General features: G+C 36.4%; 1 protein-coding gene and 1 long non-coding RNA gene across 9 annotated transcripts in view; one reads left to right on the top strand and one right to left on the bottom strand.

Annotated features, from left to right (window-relative positions):
• The window catches only part of LOC131021534 (peroxidase 51-like), a 50,293-nt gene that overhangs the window by 27,085 nt on the left and 3,126 nt on the right, over nt 1-20,082 (bottom strand). Inside the window, exons 1-16 of one of the 8 annotated variants that reach the window (XM_057950768.1) lie at nt 13,636-14,515; nt 12,556-12,732; nt 11,416-11,568; nt 11,200-11,316; nt 10,970-11,054; nt 10,602-10,710; nt 10,433-10,500; nt 10,232-10,357; nt 9,231-10,164; nt 8,941-9,141; nt 8,796-8,856; nt 7,758-7,871; nt 7,440-7,553; nt 7,269-7,355; nt 7,008-7,083; nt 6,425-6,913 (exon numbers count right to left, since the gene is read on the bottom strand). The exons of 1 other annotated variant lie outside the window; for it this stretch is intronic. In XM_057950768.1, coding sequence (XP_057806751.1) covers nt 7,057-7,083; nt 7,269-7,355; nt 7,440-7,553; nt 7,758-7,871; nt 8,796-8,856; nt 8,941-9,141; nt 9,231-9,631 — 1,005 coding nt within the window. In that variant the 5' untranslated portion in view covers nt 9,632-10,164; nt 10,232-10,357; nt 10,433-10,500; ... (4 more) ...; nt 12,556-12,732; nt 13,636-14,515 and the 3' untranslated portion in view covers nt 6,425-6,913; nt 7,008-7,056. 6 more of the 8 variants (XM_057950767.1, XM_057950769.1, XR_009100980.1 and 3 more) reach the window with 6 other exon arrangements.
• Nucleotides 5,190-6,198, top strand: LOC131021535 (uncharacterized). The gene is made up of 2 exons (XR_009100983.1): nt 5,190-5,582; nt 5,765-6,198. It is a non-coding gene; the product is annotated as an uncharacterized LOC131021535 (long non-coding RNA).

Here is a 20,082-nt window from a genome sequence, read left to right as displayed (position 1 = left end):
ATGATATTGATTTAGGTAATGATAAGGACTTGGAAGTGGAAGTTCAAGGTTCAGATAGTAGAGATGATCAGGTAGAATTGGAGGAAAGAGATGGGCAGGAGAGTTTAGAAGGAAGTGATGATCAGGGAGAAGAGGAGGGAAGAGCTGGGCAGGGGGGTGTAGAAGGAAGGGATGATCAGGGAGAAGAGGGGGGAAGAGATGGGCAGGGGGGTTTAGAGGGAAGAGATGATCAGAGAGATGAAGATGTGAGTGAAGAAGATAGTGACTAAACCCCTTCTATAGAGGGTTCTGATGATCATAATGTGTTTGATGGTTTAGCAGATGATGAGTTAGTTTCAGATGATGAAAAATATGTCCAGTCTAGAAGAAGGTTAGCAAAAAGGCCCAATATTTTTTAGTTGATTGATGATGATGTAAGAACAGAACAAGACTTAGTAGGGAATATAGATGTAGACTCTGATTATGCTGCTAGTGAAGGGGATGTTGATTCATCTGAAATTGATGAAGAGGAGGTTGTGGTTAGGGAAAAAAAGAAGAAGGTAGTATATGACCCTAAATGCAATCATAAGGAATTAGATCTCCATCTAGGCCTTAGATTTCAGGATGGTTAGCAATGCAGGGCTGCAATCCAAAATTGGGCAATTGAGAACCACAAATTTGTTCATTTCAAGAGGGTGTAAGATGATTTCTGTGAGGCATACTGTAAGTCTAGTTGTACATGGAGGATTTATGCTAGCAGGGTGAAAAGAGATGGCTCATTCAAAATCAAAACCATTGGGGGTAGACATAGATGTGGAAAGGCAATGAACAATAAGTTAATGAGTAGTAATTGGATACCTAAGAGGTACATCAATGTCTTTAAAGTTAGACCTCATTTGTCTATGCATGAATTGAGGGAAGATATATGGCAGAGATTTGCCACTAAAGTGCATAAGGATAGGCTTTATAGAGCAAGACAGAAGGCTCTTGAACTCATTCGAGGGACTGTGGATGAGCACTATGCTCTCATTAGGAGATACTTGGCTGAAAATAGGAGAGTTGATCGAGAGGGTCGATTTGAATTGCTTTTGGCAGATGGAAATTTATTCAAGGGTTTGTACATGGGATATAGCTCACTGAGGAAGGGTTTTAAGGCAGGTTGTAGGCCTGTTGTGGGCCTAGATGGTTGTCATTTGAAGACATTTTAGGGGGTATTCTACTCTGTGCAATAGGTAAAGATGAGAACAATCAAATGTATCCCATAGCTTGGGCAGCTGTAGAGATAGAGAATGAACATTGTTGGACATGGTTCATGAAATGTCTTGTTGAGGATTTGGAAATTGGAAGTGGTGATGGCTGGACCTTTATATCAGATCAACAAAAGGTATTTAACTCTTGTTTTATTTCCTATTGCTTATAACAGTTTCATTGCCTAATGCTTATAGTGTGGTGTTTGTAGGGTCTTGAAGCAGTGGTGAACCTACTGGTACCTTATGCCGAGCATAGAAATTGTGCTCGGCATGTGTACATGAACTGAAAAAAAGAGCATAAAGGAGCCATACTCAAGAACATTTTCTGGAGGGCAGTGAGATCTACATACTTGGAGGATTACAAACAAGCAATTGAAGATATGAAGCAAGAAGATGTGGCTGCATTTCAGGACTTCATACATAGAGATGTGAAGAAGTTTTGCAAGGTATTCCTATCGGCTAATGTGTGCTCTGACATGGTGGATAACAATATATCCGAGACTTTCAATGGATATATTTTGAACGCTGGAGGAAAACATGTTATCCACATGTTAGAGGAGATTAGGATTAGTTTGATGGTTAGGCAAGTTAAGAAACTAAGTGACATTGAGAAGGTTGATGATACCCTTACACCATCGATTAGAAAGAAACTGGAAAAACTAAATGCACAATCAAAGCACTGCATTCCTTACCCTGCATTGGGGGTAAGTTTGAAATTGACATGGAGGGTGATAAATTTGTTGTCCATGTGGAAACTAGAACATGCACATGTAGAGTGTGGCAAATGGTAGTCATTCCTTGCATTCATGGTATAGCTGCTATTGAGTTCATGGATCAAGATCCTGCTAAATTTGTTAGTGACTACTATACCATTGAGAGATACAAGCAAGCCTACTCATTTGACTTAGAGCCATTGAATGGGCAACGAATGTGGCCGGCAGTTGAGGGATACGTTGTCAAACCTCCTGCCATAAGGAAGATGCCAGGAAGGCCTAAATTGAAGAGGAAGAGGGCAGCACATGAGGTGGATCCTATCAATCATAACAAGCTAAGAAGACAAGGTCAAAAAGTTACTTGCAAAAACTGTGGCCAAGCACGACATAACTCTAGAGGATGCAAAAACATGACAGTGGTTAAACCACCCAAAGAGCAGGTATGTATGTTGACTGCTTTATAACATAATGTTATGCATGTAGGGCAAGCCTGGAAGGCCAAGGACTAGAAATGTTGCTAATGAGGGGAGTGCTACAAACACTGAAACAAGAACACAACCAAAGGGAGGAGAGTTCTAATACAAGAGCAGATGAGAGTTCTCAAACAAGAGGAAGAGGGAGGGGAAGGGGAAGAGGAAGAGGTCGTGGCAGGGAAGGCAATACTGAGTCTGGGATAGTGAGAGGCGAGGGAGAGGAATGCGGCAAAACAAGGTGTAGGTTGCTATGTTGCAGGCTCTGGAAATATCTATTACAGGGTAAGATGCTTTAAATTCTCCAATTAAACTCTATGATGATACTCAATCTAGATGGTAACTCTCTATTGAATCAGTCACCACAACAAAGTGGACTGACACATGTTAGGAGGGCTGGAGGTTCAACAAGCAAAGACAACTCATCTACTACACAAATTCCTCAAACTCAAGAGAGCACAGCTGGACCAAGTAATATGGAAAGCTAGAAGGCTGTCCACTGTGGTTTTTTGTTGAAGACTTGAATATTTTGTGTTTGTCAATGGTTTCTTTTTTGTGAAGACTATTTAAGTTAGTTTATTTTAAGCTAGAATACTTTTGGAATGATTTTATCTTTGGTTGACAGTTTGTAAAGACAGTTTCTGTTGAATGGAGTTGATTTCGCATAATTTGGAATCATTTGTATCACTTCTTGCTTTCATAGAATTTAGTTTAAGTTGAATGGAGTTAGATTTCATAATTATATATCAAGCAAGGAAAGATTTCAACAAAAGTGCAAATTTGCATTTCATTCCAATGCTAATAAGGATCCATACAATGGTGACACAATTCACCTTCATTTGAGTGCAATAAAAACAACAAAGAAAACTACAAACACAACAACCAATCTATACATGTGCTTCATCTTCAATGCCATTTCATTGAGCTCTTCTTGAAGTTCTTTCATCATGGCCTTCAACTCAGATTCATCCGCTCCACCATACGGCTCAGTTTTTGGTAATTCATTCCTCATTCGAAGCTTTAAGGTATTGAAGGCTTGCTTATAGAATGGAGACAGCTCAGGATCAATCCAAGTCCACAATCCACAATCATTCGACTACATGAACATTCCAAGACAATCGTTCCACTATTTTCAAATGATTAAAACCATAATTCTCAAAATCGAAAACTTACCGAAGGACGAGGGCATGTATAAAATCGCCGCTCCGGATTCTTATCAGTGTGTGATACATACATTGAAGCTGAGAGTCCATGGCCACATTTTACTCGACCCTCATGGGTGAAGCTCCGGCGGGATGACGAAGACGAAGACATGGATTGGGTTTTTGCTCTCAAGAACCCTAATTTCAATTCGAAAAGAAATTTGCCCTGATTTTTTGATTTGGAATTCATTAAATCCCCTAATTAGATATAAAACTACGTCGTTTTAAGTGAGTACTTATCGTTTGCTTCGCCGGAAATTTGATCCTACGTGGATTTCCGACAGCCATGTTATCATAATTTTAAGGGCCGATCAATTTTAAGGGAAAATTAAGCATCAGATAAACGATCAAGGATTTTATCACTACGTTTTGAAAATCAAGGGAAATATGCGAATTTCGCGAAACTACAAGTATTTTGGTGCTATTTTCCCTAATTTTTAATCTAAGAAAGTATTTCCAGTAATTTAGCGCATTATGGGCCTGCCCCAGGTCCATAACAACCAGGCCCGTCTAGCCCGCATATATAGGCCCGGTTTCAGCAGTGAATTACAATTCCAAGCGGAGAAAACTATTTATTATATGAAAACATAGTTTGTGACAAAATTATAATTAAAAAAATCAATTAAAGAGTATTTATAAAACTCATCAAATCTCATATCTCATATATTTTCTCTCTCCTCTCTCCTCTCTTTCATCATACACATTCTTCAATTTTCTATTCTCTCTCTCTCTCATATTCTCTTTTTCATATTTTGTTGATTTTTTAAAAAAATCAAATTTTATTTATAAAAAATATTCTATATACATCTTAAATTAAAGATGAATGCAAAATCTTTGATTTGGTATCAAATAATTATTCAACTCTTCTATTAGTTTTCTAATAAATTCTAATAATATAATTTATTTTCTTACTTATCAATTGAAGTTTTTCTAATAAGATGACATAGGTAATGAGCTAACTTAGAAAAAATTAATTTTATGCATGATTAGCTTATGTTTTAAAACTATATATTGTGATGTGAAAACTCTTTTTTTATTGTTTCTTCGTTTCTTTTAATTTGAATGATGTGTTTATTCTATAATTTTAAGGAAGAAAATAAAGTTTTCCATAAAATAGATGGAAAATTAAAAATGATACTTTTCAAAATTATAAAATAAAATTAAGGATCTTTACTGAGTAATTGATGTAGATTATTTTATTTTTTAAGAAAAAATAATTTACATTTACTTATATTCTCGCTATGTTTAATATTTATTTTTTATTTATTTGATACATCATTTAATTTATTTATTTTTGATAAATTAACATGATTAAAAAAAGAAATTTAAAGGCCAAGCCACATGGACTCGAACCCAAGATATTCGGTTTTAGACATTAACTCCTAATCGTTTAATCGATACACACGCTACATCGTTTAATTTTAATGCAAAACTATATTCGCCGTGCATCGCACGGGCGAATGTACTAGTAGATATTAGATGAAAGTCAGTAATCTTTAAAAAGAAGCTAGTTGTCTTATCTACGACGAAAAGAATTGAAAGCATATATTTAGGCTAGGCCCATACATGAGATATATGAATTTAAGCCCATAAAATTGGTATGTAAAGCCTAATTGATTAACTATAAATAATGACAAAATCCAGACAGCAGAGAAGCTGTACTTGGACGCAAGGACAAGGGCAGAATCGTAATTGAGCCCGGATGTGAAAATTTTCCGGCTTCCGAATTTGCTTTTTCCCACCCAAGCCAAAAGCAACTGCCAAAATTCCAATCCAGATTCAAAACCTTCACAAAAAAGCAATAAATTTCCTCTATCTTCACTGTTTACACAATTATACACACTCATCTTTAACCTTCCTGCTCCTCTCCTCTCCGTTTTCTCTATCTAATCCCGATGTACTAATACTTTGGTTCATCGTTTACTTGTTTTTTTTTCGTCGATAGATTTGCTAAATTTGGTGCATCAGGTGTGTTGATGTTTCTGTTAGTATGTGGATCAGCGATTTATCACCTAAATCGACCAGATCTGTTGTAGAACAGGATGTATAGCTAGATTTATGTTCATTGTTCTTCTTTTTATACCCAATTACTTGTGAGGGTTGAGAAAAAGCGAAGGAATCTGACTAAACATATTGGAATGTTTTTCTAGTAAATATAGAAGCGAAAGGAAAGCACGTGGCAGAATGAAGACGGTGGCGATGGACTACTTTGGGGAGGCGGAAGAGCAGAGCGGCGGTGTCACGGTGGCGATGGACGTCGATGACGTCGATTCATCCTTAGATCTCTTTGGCGAGGGGCCAATTTTTGACCTCCACCGCTTGGTCGATGCGGATTTCTTCAACTCCTTCCAGGACGATTTCGACGATGAAGACATTAACTAGTATAAACTTCGTGCTTCTCTCCTCCTCCTGTGATTTCATCGCGTTTACATTTGCTTGAAATATGGTGTATCGGTTTTATTTGATAAGTGAATCTATTGTTGCTTGTAAGACCAGCAGCCGTGCTCTTGTCTAATGATGAACTTCTTTAGGGATTTCTGTGTTTCTTTGTGGCTGAATTTTAGCAGAAACCCTAGTTTTGCAATTCGTTTCCATTGATAAATTTGTTTTTTTCTATTGGAGCTTTTCTTCTGGAAGATATTACTATTACTTATTAGTATGTTAAAAGCATACTTCGAAAACTCAACTCATTTTATGTATGGCCAATTAATAGAATATCGTAGTTTTTGTTCATACAGTGCAACAATAACCAACTAATAATGATCTCAACTTATTATCGTATTTTGCAGTTGTAGCATGTGGTGATGATATAGTGTAAAACAAATTTTTCATTCATGAGAAACCAGAATGTTAATATACAACAAGGGAATATAGAAAATTGTCCCCTCCTCTCAATATGATCAATCAAGGCATTCTACAGAATTTTGCCCAAAGAATCCACACTCTAAGCAGCTAAATTTGGCCGGCGACAGTGGCTCTCTCTGTACACAGAATGTAAAATCCACCATTGCATCACTACCTTTCCTTCTCTACTTTCTAGCATACCTCTTTAGCTCATTGTCAATTGCACAAAAATAAAACTCTCACAAGTTGTTAGATTCAAAACCAACAATCTGCCACCAACATGAAAGCCGTTAAGCTCGCTGGAACAAATCGAAGGAGTCCTTAAAAGACAGATTGGAGGAGAGTTTCCGCGTCATAAAATCATGCTTCGTAAAGAATGAGTCCGGATTGCATAAAGAAGAGGCTGATTCTTGTTCTTGTAATAGTATTGCCTCAATTTTTATGCTAGACAACACCTGAGCATTGAAATTACATTTAACATTTATCCTCCACAGAGTATTTATACAACAAACTCTCAAGGTAGTATTGAAAAAGATAGGTCGAACTAACCGTGATCGAGTTCTGAGGTGCATGATGGAACTCCTTTGAGTAATAACAATCAACCTTCCAATGCAAATGTTGGAACCTTCAACCACAAACCATAAGTTCATATGATATAAGCAATTGAAGAGGAGGATACTGAATGCAGCTTTGATGTAATAACTAATTAACTATGGTTCAGGTATGAACATATTGCAACTAATTAACTGCTTCAGCTAATGGATTGCCAAAAGCATAATTACATGTAGAAATGGTTATAGCATTCTATACCTCCACCATGTTATCATCAGGAATGCGGGGTTCCTTGGAACTGAAGCCATGTGAACCATCACATTGAAGGATCCTCAGCTTTCCTTCCTGTCACGTTCAAAAGAAAACCATATTTGAAGTAAAAACTGAATCACAAACTTGAAAAACATAATATTTAGTTTTCTTCTTTACCTTGGTTCCGTATACAAGCCCACCTCCAACTAAAGGGTGGAAACAAGCTGCATTCACCTCATCCTCTGCACTTGGAAGAACTCGCACAAGTTCCATATCAGAAACTCTGTAGATCTGTAAGATAACCGAAGATCTAAGAGACGTGGAAAACAAATAAAAATTAACGCTGAATTCCATGCTCCTCATGTTCTTGAGCAGGCTTTAGCAAATAAATCTTGTGATGCATCCAAATTCACAATTCTTGAACAGAGCATCCAAATTCACAATACTTGAACAGAGCACAAGCACATCAATATAGTAATTTATGAAGCATCTTACCTCCAGAATAGTGTAAATGGGTACTGTTGTATCTCCATCAATGACAACACTTTTAAGAAGATTACTATGGCGCCGACCATAGGCAAGTAAAAGATGCTCCAAGGTTGGAGAAAACTGCAATCCCGCAAAAAGGACATAACACTTCAGAATTCCAATGGAAAAACATGCAGATTAATATACATTTGAGCAAACAAAGATTTCAAAGCACCAGCATCATCAAATAAATGACTTTATGTCCAGCTAAGAATGCATCAAACAAATTGATCCAGAGATGCACAGGAGCCATAATTGAAAGCAAGAAACGGAACATCTAGCACCTGTAGAACCTAGCTAAAGACATGCCAAAGATAGGATATATGTTGGTAGTTAAGTTCTGGCAATTAATGTCATTGTCCTACCCCAGTTAAACCCAGCTTCTCCTACATTTATTTTATTTAGCAACGAACTAGATCTCTTCATAAGTGTATGCAAGTAACAACTAACACGTAACACCAAAGAATTACCTTACAGAGAAGACCAACGAAAGAAAATGGTTAAGAATAGAACTGAGAGCCACATATGCACAATATCACCAACCCTAAGTAAATAATGTAAATGCATGTGCTTGTGTTGGCCTAACGGTAGAGGGGTTAAGGCCCAAGGCCAAGGATCTTGGGTTCGACTCTAGAATGGTGCGGTCTTTAAAATTTCTTTATTTAATTGTTAATTTATCAAAAAAATAAAATAATGTGGATGCATATTCTACCGTGAAACACAACTCTGTAATGTCTGCAGAATCTGCACCAATTATTAGTAGTATCATAATCAATGCTACTTATCTACTTTAAAATGACATTCTCAAACTTCATCCAATCACTCGAAAGGAATTGAGACATCTGAACTATATATCTTAGAAGTTCATTTTTAAATGGACCTTCCTACAGATGTTCGAAATATGACATCATAAACTGACTGGTTTCACCACAAAAACAAAAGAAACAAAAGAAATGTTCAAACTTTAAGTTTATACTTTCAAATAAATCTTGCAAAACAACTAACCTGTATTGAAGTCAAACAGTGAGCAGCTCTGATAGCCCGAGAGGCCAGAACGAAGCCAAATCTACAGGGACAGAATCATCAACACTTCATGAAATTATTTGATTTGGATGATTATGTAAGATTGCAGCCAGAATATAAGACTCACGTGGCCTCTTCTAAGGAATATATCCTGAGCTCATACATAACCCGGTGAGCTGAAATCGGATGTCTAGTAGGGGATGTCGAGGCCCCAGTATCATCATGAATTTGGCTATGAAACCCTGGATCAGCATCCGATGTTGGTAGAACGCATGCTACACAGACCGCCAAAAACCTTCCACAAGGTGAAAAATGAGCACCCATTTCACTGCAAAAGTACATATCATGTAAGCATTTGGAACAATCCATTGATTTCAAAGCTAACAATTAGGTAATGTCAGCAACAGCCATACATACCTACAAAGTACAGCATGAGGAATTGTTAATCGACATCGTTCTAAATCAAGAGGTAAACATGGATTTGTCACATTATGAGGCCATATTCTAAGCTTTACAGTACAAGGCAACTCAGCAGCTGCAGCTGCAGCCAGTGATGTGGCCACCTCAGACTGGATTTGGTTCATGAAAGGCTGTGAATTGCTCTGCTCAGGTCGGCTATTGTTAATAGCAGTGGTATCTCCAGATCTGGAAGTTGGTATTGCACGGGTGCGTGAAGACTGGTGCCGTGAGCCAGATCTTCCAGGAACCCTTAAATTACCAACGGTACTAGGAATTACTGGAGGAACCACAGCTGATAAGTTCCCCATAGCACTATGGGAAGGCAAACCTTCATTACTGCCTCCATTTTGTGAGTGCATTGCACGTTGGCCGGCTTGGCTTTGACCAATCAACCATCCCTGCAAGAATGGCAGCTCCCAATTGCTGGGTCACCAAATGGGAAAAATTGATTGCTTCTCGCTTCGACTGGCATATCTGTTTCCATCGCATCCATTGCATGCTCAGAAACAGCATTTCCTGTTTCCCTTGTTGAAAAATTATTTAGCCGCTCATCTTGTGTAGTGGAGCTACTAGATTCTACAGGAGACAATACTAGTTCATACTGTCCTGATGGAGTTGAATACGTGAGCAGTCGTACGGAGGCAGAAGTATCCACCCTTTGTTGTGAAGCACTAGAGCTCATGTCCACATCACTTTGTTGTGAAGCTCCATCGCCTATGCTGATTGAGGGCCATATTAAAAACGGTACAGACATGACAGGAACATCATTTCCTGAATTTGATCGATAATTGGAATGTGCATCTGCCAAATATATAGTAGGAGGAGGGTAGTGCAAGTAGCCACGCGAAGTTGCAAGGGTCATTGAAGGGTCTGATGAGTCAAGATCATTGACCTGGAAAAATCAGCATATCATAAACTGATCACTGAGAATAAAGTTTCTAACAGCACCAGAATAATACCTCAGCAGTTAAAAGAAATGGTGCAGCGTGTGGGTGGAAATGCACAGCATGGAGCGAACGGCGAGTCTTTAATATGATTGTTGGTGAGGAAGCCTCCCCTCCTTTGTTGTAATGCCACATGTAAAGCTGCCACATAACCAAAGGTTAACCGTATATAGTCACCAAATCTGAATCAAATGTGCCACAATCTAGATTTCTAACCTTGTGACCAGAAGCAACAGCCAAAATTTCCCCTTGAGCATGGAAAGCAATTGAAGCTATCGGACGATCTACAAGAAGGATATTTCAAGTAATTTGATAAGGCTAAGATGACATCTGAACAGAAACAGAAAATGAATAGCTTAAACTCAGGAAAGTCTTCAGAAATTACAAAAATCACGTGATCCTATACACTCGGCAGTTTTTGCATCCCATAATCGAACTTCATGGTCAAGACTTCCACTAGCGAGAATGTCTGGATAAAGTGGATGAAATCTAACCTGCAAGAAGTTCATATACATGATCAAGCAAGTATTGCATGTAGGACATGCTCAAACTTGAGCCAGAAATGAAGAGTTTACATAACCTTAGACTCACAAATAAAAGCAGCTTCTATGGAAAAATCAAGCTATTAATAGTTTACTTCTCTTGCACCCACTTCTTTCATCATGTTTCTTCAATAATTAAGTGTCCAGACATTTTCAGTTATCACAAATTTATCAGATTCACACAAATTTCCAGATAAGATAACAGCCTTACCACCCAAGGAGTCCTCCGATGACCACTCAGCACTTTTAAGCATTTTCCAGTTTGACAATTGATAATTTTCACCGTATGGTCTCCACTGCCACCATAAAAGTTGTATGTTTAAAATATCCAACTGAGATTTATATATAACAACATAACATGTACTATATATATATATATAGAGAGAGAGAGAGAGAGATAGATAGCGAGAGAGAGAGAGATAGCGAGAGAAAGAGAGTAACTGTGTCGATGCAAGTGTCTTTCCATCAGGACTAAAGGCTGCAGCAATTGTTGACCTAGGTGGAGGTTGTAGGGGACAATACTTGGCTGAAATATGCAGCAATGACCCTGACTCTGCCCTATAGTCCAAATAAAGATGATTTTAAACAACCAACAATTGTTTACAGTGGACTTGATACAAGCTATAATCCGTATAAAAACAGATAAACCACTGATACCATGAACGAAGTTCTTGTCTTGCGTCTTTGACTGATTCACATCTAATTCTGCAGGTGTCAGCACAGTGACTGGAATCCTGGCTCCAAAATCTTCTGGTTGAACGCTTTGTTTGAGGAGATACCTCTCTCCGAGCTAACAATTAGAATACATTACTGCAGGTGGAAGAAAAAATAGAGAATCAACATGATAATAGAAGCCATCTGGATTAAAAGAAATTGCACATAAGTTCCCAAACTAGGTCATAGTACCCAGCAATAAGCTAGATGCAGCATAACAAAAGGGAGTGATAGCCATAAAATTCTTAAGAACTGCTTATAACTTCTTCATACGGATTCTGAAAATAAGTCATCCAAGTCAGGCATCTCTTGCAAAAGGCAAAACTTACCAAATCACAAACTGTTAGAAGTTAAGAATAAGAGCATAGGTGCAGAGTAAAATAGTTATAATCCCTGGTAACAATATCTACATGTAAAATGCAATCACAAACATGTAAGTTATCAAATGAACATTTAATCACTCTTTGGAACCTAAAACACAAGAATGACAAAATCTCCAGAGACTATCCAAAAGACTTGCTGAAATATAACAATGCACACACACGAAAAGATAATACACCCTGTGATTCACATATATAGATGGAAAAGTAGAAGATGCTCGGTCAGATGTGTAAAAGATCGCCTATCTGGTTACTGAAAATCAATTACCATCAAATTATTCATTGCATAGAATGTCTAGCACATATTTCAACTAATTGTATGACTACACTTAAGCTGAGCAAACCGAAGCCTTATAGCTGAGTCCCCTTATACTGTCACACAAGAAATCATATCAATACCATAAACAGAAACCTTCTTGATAATACCCCCCCTCCTCTCAACCATAAAAAGGTATGTGATTAAACTATGCAACAAAGTCAATCCAAATTTGAGAGGGCTTGACTCCCATTCTCTCAACTAGCGCTAACATATCTCTTGAACCATGATTAACAAACCTACAATAGAGTTGCATTAACTAAATTTGACAGGAAATATAGTAGTTTTTTTCAATCCGATTTATGCTTTCTTTCCAAAAAACAAATAATAATTTATCCAACCGCGTCTGATTCAGCTCATTGACTCCGATTCTCTAAGATTGATTACCTAAAAAGATATCTTAAGTTTTCAGCAACACGTAAACTCAGCTCAATCCAGCATCTCTTGAGCTATAGAATCGTGATCTTTGCTTCTTAGCCTTGTCTTTCCGCTTTGGCTTCTTCTTGCCCCGCTTCTGGAACCTTTGTATTGCAAATGCAAACGTCGACAGCCCAATGGGCAGAGCTAATGCCAGAAGAGAAGCTTTTAGTCCATTTGCCAGCAGCAACGATAATATAATAGGTGGAAGCATCCATCCATAGGATCCAAATACCTGCATAACCAAAGTGCTTAGCCATGAGGTATGGCTAAAGAATATCCCTGAAGATGACAGACTCATTTCGGACAAACAACACGAACCTTACCCCCCAAAAAAACTGTTACAATGGAGAAGAGAATTGGAGATTCAACCTCACTATGGAAAGAACTACAAAATTGTGAATGCACCTACAAGTAATCAGTTCAAGAGCAGTGGCCCTAATTTAGTCGAACATGAAGAAATTGCGTTGAAGTTCATGTTTTTATTTATCTTCATCATCTTCGAGCAACTAAAGTTGGTCTATGCTGCTTGAGGAAAATTGCCCCACTCAAATCCCTAGAACTAGATCAAGCTTGCTTTGTTTAGAGAAAATCAATACAGAAACACATGAAGTTACGCTCAAACAAATCAGCAATATCTTGATTCACAATTGTAAGAATCCCCAATATAGCTCGACATTTAAGGTCGGAATATGATTCAAGGCTTCTCAATACCTTTATCTACAATCAGTAACAAAATCAAAGTATCAACAATTTCACACATTATACCAATTCAAACTGTACAGAATGGCAACCAACCTAACTAATGCAGATAATTTCTTCTAGCTCTAGATGCAGTAACAATCCGTTGCCTTAATTATCACAATTTGATGGTAATTAATCAAAATCGTCTTGCTCAAAGTTATGTTGGAACGATTACGTTAAAGCGCGGTGTAAAGTAAAATCGATACGGTGATTATGTCGCGCTTCAATTGTAAATATATTCTCTATCAATTCCAATTGGAATGTCATAGCAAAACTCATAACACATTACAGTAACTTCACGATCACCTTTAAAATCCAGATGCTATCAATGTAATCCTCAAGAGCTCCAACCCACTGCTCGTCGAAATCCTCAATTTCGTCCGCAACATCAGAATTGAAGTCTTTGGTGCTGTAGGATTCAGCGTTGGAGTCCCAACGGCGGCACCGGCGGATGTGAAGCGGCCATTGCCGGAGAAGGAGGAGTAACCGGTGATCGGAAACAGAAATTTGGTGGAGATGGAGATTGATAACGGAGCTTCGGGCGTGTAGGAAGAGGAAAGCACGGTGAGAGGGGGACGGAGGCGCGTAGAGATGAAGCGCCACCTCTGTCACCGCCATTACCACAGCTCTCTTATCTGATATCAGTGGAAGAAGATGGCACTCCTATTTTGCTCATACAACAATTATTTTTATTTTTATTTTTATTTTTACCTATGCAACAATTATTGTACGTAATTATTAGAATCACGTACAAACTATTACTATGTACGTATTAATTTTAGTAGTAGAACTATAATTTTACAATAATTTGGGTCGATTATGTCAAATATTCTGTAATCGCTACTCATATATATAACGATATGACAACAGAAGCAGCCGCTTCTTGTGTTATTCTTATATAATCAAATAAAATCTTTAGGTATTTTTTTAGAGGCATACAAATAAAAACAATTTTGACCAATTCAAGTTAGAAACAACTCTTAATCATTCTGTATTTGTTATGGGTGTTTTGTGGGGGCAAGAATGACGAAATTTAATAATTCATCACTTTTACTAAACTTATACAGCTGATCTTGGGTGCGACCGTCGCACACTATGCGACGGGTCCGCTCCGACCCGGCCCGCATTCCAGATCCGAAATTCTAAATGCTAAATTATTATATTTGTTTATAATAATTATTACTTTTAATAAGCATGCGATATAACATTTATTCACACAAATGTATACTTATATAAATATAAGTACTTACCTTCATTTAATATAAAGTACTCCATTTTCTAAACCCTAAACCCTGTAAACTAAACTCTAATATGAGTATTTACTTTTAATAAGCATAACATATACAATTGGTCGCACAAATGTATACTTATGTTAATATAAATATTTACCTTCATTCAATATAAAGCATTATACATATCAATAATTACTTTATGTTACGATAATAATTATTTGATCAAATAATAATGTAATTATTTATGCTTATTAAAAGTAATCATTGTTATAATAAAAAGTAATATTTGATATGGAGAAATGTAATGTTTCAAAAATATTATATTAATTGTAATTATTGTTTTAATAAAAATTATTTATTATTATAATAAAAAGTAATTATTATTATTATAAAGAAAGATAATGTTTTTAAAATATTACATTTTTCACAATATTGAAGTTAACTACTTATATATAACATAAATATATATTTATGCGAACAAATGTATATATTATGCTTATTAAACGTAATAATTATTATAAACAAATGTAATAATTTGGAGCACGGGTTAAATCCAAGCGGGTCAAGGTTCCGGGTCAGCGGGTTTGGAGCGCGGGTCGACCCGTCGCACGCCTGTGCGACGGTCGCACAGGATAAATTGCGAAACTTATACCAATGAACAATAGATTTATTTAAAAATTATTGTATTATTATGAAGATACGCCCTTATACTTTTGTAAAACCATAAGGGGGAGAGTTCCTTTACCTCTGTCCGAATGAGATCATCTATTCCACAATTTAGTGAGTTTCACCATGTAGCACCCTAGTCTGTCTATTTTATAATTTTTTTTATAAAAACTTTTGGGTAAATATCAATTTAAACCCTAAACTATTTCTGCACTATCAATTATATCCTGAACTATTGAAAATAATTTTTTAAACCTTAAACTATGAACTTTGTATCAATTATAACCCGTGTCCATTTTTCAGGCCCGGAAAGTTGACGTGGCTTGCCGGTTTGCCACGGTGTATTTTGTAAAAAAAAAAATTAGACTGACGTGGCTTTAAAAAATAAGAAGAAAAATTACACGTTAAATTCCTTTATTATTATTTGCACCCAAAAGAAACAAAACAACAACACATTCATTCCCTAAAATTAAAACACACGCTCCTGCGCAAGAATTTAGAAGAAGAACACATCTCTTTTTTTTTTTTTTGGTTTTTGAGAGAAACACATCCTCAATTTTAAGAACTCTACAATTGAGAATGGAATTTCACTCCAATCCAATATTCGCCTGAATCTTCGATTTGAAGAGAACTTATAGTATCGTGTGGCTATTCTTAATTATGATTATATGTATTGGAGTTGGTATTAATTTTTTTCGTGTGAAGAAAATCAGTGTATTGGAGTTGAAATTGTTGGAGTTGGTACTATTCTTAATTCTGTTTATGTGTATTGAAGTTGAAATTGTTGGAGTTGGTAATTTTTTTTTGTGTGTGCTTTAACCTATGCACACCACTTGCTCGATCAAATGCCTCAATGAAACAACAAATAAAGTTAGCCAATTAAAGTATACCAATCAAATCTATATATTCACTACTGACTTGTCCAACCACCATCATCAATAATATGGGAATATAAGGCAGATTTGTTCCAAAAATATGATACAAAACCACCATCATCACGTGATATTGTAACTTTTCTTGTAATCGAAGATTCAGGCGAATCTTGGAATTGGAGTGAAATTTTGTACTTAGTCGTAGGGTTCTTGAATTGGAGATATACTTCTTCTTGATTCTAGGGCGGCAACACGTTTATATTTTTTAGAATAGATATGTTGTTGTTTTGTTAATTTGCGCAGGAGCGTGTTTTAATTTTAGGGAATGAATGTGTTGTTATTTTGTTTCTTTTGGGTGCAAATAATAATAAAGGAATTCAACGTGTAATTTTTCTTCTTATTTTTTAAAGCCACGTCAATCTAATTTTTTTTTTACAAAATACACCGTGGCAAACCGGCAAGCCACGTCAACTTTCCGGGCCTGAAAAATGAACACGGGGTATAATTGATACAAAGTTCATAGTTTATGGTTTAAAAAATTATTTTCAATAGTTTAGGATATAATCGATAGTGCGGAAATAGTTTAGGGTTTAAATTGATATTTACCCAAAAATTTTAGTATTATATTATGAAGTCTAATTAATATTTTTCCCTAAAAAAATAAAATTTTAAAAAATTATACTACTCCCTCCATCCCATTACTTTTTGGCACGCGCGGAGATAAAGAAATGTGTAAAAAGTAGATAAAGTAGGTTGATGAAAATTATTTAAGTATTAAATATAAAGAGAATATATATTATCAAAAAAGGAATAAGACATTCGTAATGGGACGGAGCGAGTATATCTAACTTTGAATTAATAATCCAAATAATCCATTATTAATTCAAATAAATAATTATAAATTTTATTTGGATGAGTGACTTGTTAATTATTTTTTTATTATATTATAGTATAATAAATTAAAATTAAAATATTTAAAAATTATGAAAAATTAAGAATGATAAATACTGGGAAGCACTAAATTATACTCCCTAGGATAGATAGCGATCCCAATTTGCCCCCTGCTCTGTCTCCGTGTGTATCCAATATATAGTTCTCACTAGAACCTCCATTCGTGCGATGCACGACGAATATCGAAATTAAATGACATGTTTAAATAATAAAAAGATATTAAATAAAAGTAAAATATAAATAAATGAAAAATATGTTTTAATAATAAAATAAAATAATCCACATCAATTGCTCAATAAAATCTTGAATTTGAAATGTAGATTTTCAACTTTGTATTAACTATAATGATAATTATAGTTATTAGATAAATTTAAATTGTTTGACAATGAAAATTGATATTGCACATTATTATTATTATTATTATTATTATTATTATTATTATTATTATTATTATTATTATTATTATTATTATTATTATTATTATTATTATAGAGTATTAAGCGTCATAATAAATAAATTAATATTTTCATACCCAAATATAAATAAAATATTTTAAAATGTTAAGGAAGAGAGAAAAAATAAAATATTTTAATTTTAATTTTTTTTATAATTTTTTCATTTTAAATTCATTTTTGATGACTTTTTATAGTATATTAAGTATTTTTTCATGTACTGAATTTATCATGTTTAGAAAAAAAACTAAAGAAAAAAAATAGAGAAAAAAATGTGAAAGAAGAGAGAGAAAAATGGAGGAAAAAATTGGAGGGGAAAAACTCCTCTTTTATATACTCCCTCCGTCCCGGTAATCTTGTCCCATTTCTTTTGGGCACGGAGATTAAGGAGTGTTGAGTTAGTGTTGTAAATTGTAAGGTCCCACATGCTTAAGAAAATGAAAGTATAGCTTAACCCCCTTCCCAAACATGGCTCTCTCTCTCGGCACTCTCTCCCCCAAACATGAAACATGAATTCTGTAAATTAAAGGCAACAACAAATCATCTACAGATTTCAACAAAAAAATTAACTGGAAGAACAGAAAATGCAGATTTCAACAAGAAATTTCAACAAAATCTTCATCCTCCTCAACAAATTTCAATAATTCCTACTGCCGCCGCTCTTAAAATCTGGGGAGCCGCCGAAACAGTGAACGTAATCAAGCAAAAGAACAACAAGAATAAAAATCAAATCTTTAGCCCAACCCCCTAAACGAACAAACAGAAATTCAGCCACAATCCTCCACAAATCAGTGGGGCTGAGCTGCGGACATCACAATTATCCACAAATCCTCCACAAATTCAGCCACAATTATCCACAATTAGGCGAGCCCTAATTTCTGGGGAAAAAGAAGAAGAAAAAAAACAGAGGAGAGGGGAGACGAGAGGGCGGCGAAGGCGAGATGGATGGAGGTGGGAAGGCGGCGGAGGCCAGAGGGATGGAGATGGGAAGGCGGCGAAGGCGAGAGGGCGGAGGTGGGATGGCGGCGGAGGCCAGAGGGATGGAGATGGGAAGGCGGCGAAGGCGAGAGGGCGAAGGCGAGAGGGCGGAGGTGGGATGGCGGCGGAGGCCAGTGGGAAGGCGGTGGAGGCGGCGAGAGGCGAGAGGCGAGAGGCGAGAGGGCGGAGGCCAGAGGGATGGAGATGGGAGGGCGGCGGAGACGAGAGGAGGGAGGTGGGAGGGCGGCGAAAGTCAGTGAGAAGGCGGCGAAAGGCGAGAAGGTGGAAGTGGGAGAGCGGCAGAGGCCAGTGGAAAGGGGGCGAGAGGGCGGAGGTGGGAGGGCTGCGGAGGCCAGTGGGAAGACGGCGGAGGCGGCGAGAGGCGAGAGGGCGAAGGTGGGAGGGCGGCGAGAGGACAGAGGGATGGAGGTGGAAGGGCGTCGGAGGGCAGAGAAGATGGGGAGGCAAGAGAGTGTGGAGAGAGAGAGAGAGAGAGATATAAATTAGGGTTTAGGGGGGATTAATTAAGATAGTGTTTAATTAGAATTTAATTAGTTCCTAAAATTTTCCTAAAAAGGAAATGGGACAAGATTATTGGGACAACCCAAAAAGGAAAGTGGGACAAGCTTATTGGGACGGAGGGAGTATTATATAGATTTGCAGAGTTTGAACTTTCTTAAACGTAATTACAATTCCCTCCGCCCCACTCTAATAGTTTTGTTTCCTTTTTTGGGATGTCCTATTTTAATAGTCCTGTTTCTATTTTTTGTAATGATTTTATATTACAAACAATATGATCTTACACACTTTTATATTTAAAAATAAATTTTTTAATCTTCATGTCAAAAACAAAAATGAAACTATTGAATCGGAGACCGAGAGAGTATTACTCAATAATTTAATAGATGGCTCGGGTTGAATACGTAAGATTCTCCAGTGAGGAGATGCAGTGGGTATGCAACCTTCAAATTGATTATTGGGGGTGTTAACTTTGGGATGCACTTATAGAGAGAGGAAAGAGAAGAGCCTCTGACACGGCAGGTAGGAATTGGAGAGAGAAATATTTGTTTTTCTTTTTATTTCTTTTATTTTTGTTTCCTTTTTTATAGTACATGCAGGTAGTTCTTTTTACTTCCTGTTTTTAGTTTTTCTTCTTTCATAAATGTGCAATCACAAACTGATTGGACTACTCAAACTAAATCACACTTATTTTACCCTTAGTAGTACTTTATTTTCTCTATATACGTCGACTGAGGGAAAGCATGATGTTGAAAAGTCTACCAAAATACTCTCTCCGTCCCGTTATTCATGAACCGTTTTTTTTCGACACGGGTATTAAGAAGAATTAAAGAAAAAGAATAAATATGATGGAACACATATTTAAGAGGTTATTAATACAACTAATTATTGTTGACTTTGAATAAAGCAACATATAATTATTCAAAATTCAGCTGCTGAATTTCCCCCAAATTCAAGAAATTTAAAGAAATTATAGAAACAAACATTATTTCCCCCAAATTCACCACCATCATTTCCAAATTCAAGAAATTAATGAAACACAACATCATTCTTCGTTATTTCTGCAAATTGCTTAGCACCATC

This window comes from Salvia miltiorrhiza, chromosome 4, assembly GCF_028751815.1.
Source record: "Salvia miltiorrhiza cultivar Shanhuang (shh) chromosome 4, IMPLAD_Smil_shh, whole genome shotgun sequence".
Taxonomy (NCBI): Eukaryota; Viridiplantae; Streptophyta; class Magnoliopsida; order Lamiales; family Lamiaceae; genus Salvia; species Salvia miltiorrhiza.
Note: the sequence above shows the minus strand (reverse complement) of the source record. Positions and strands in the feature narration are given on the sequence as shown.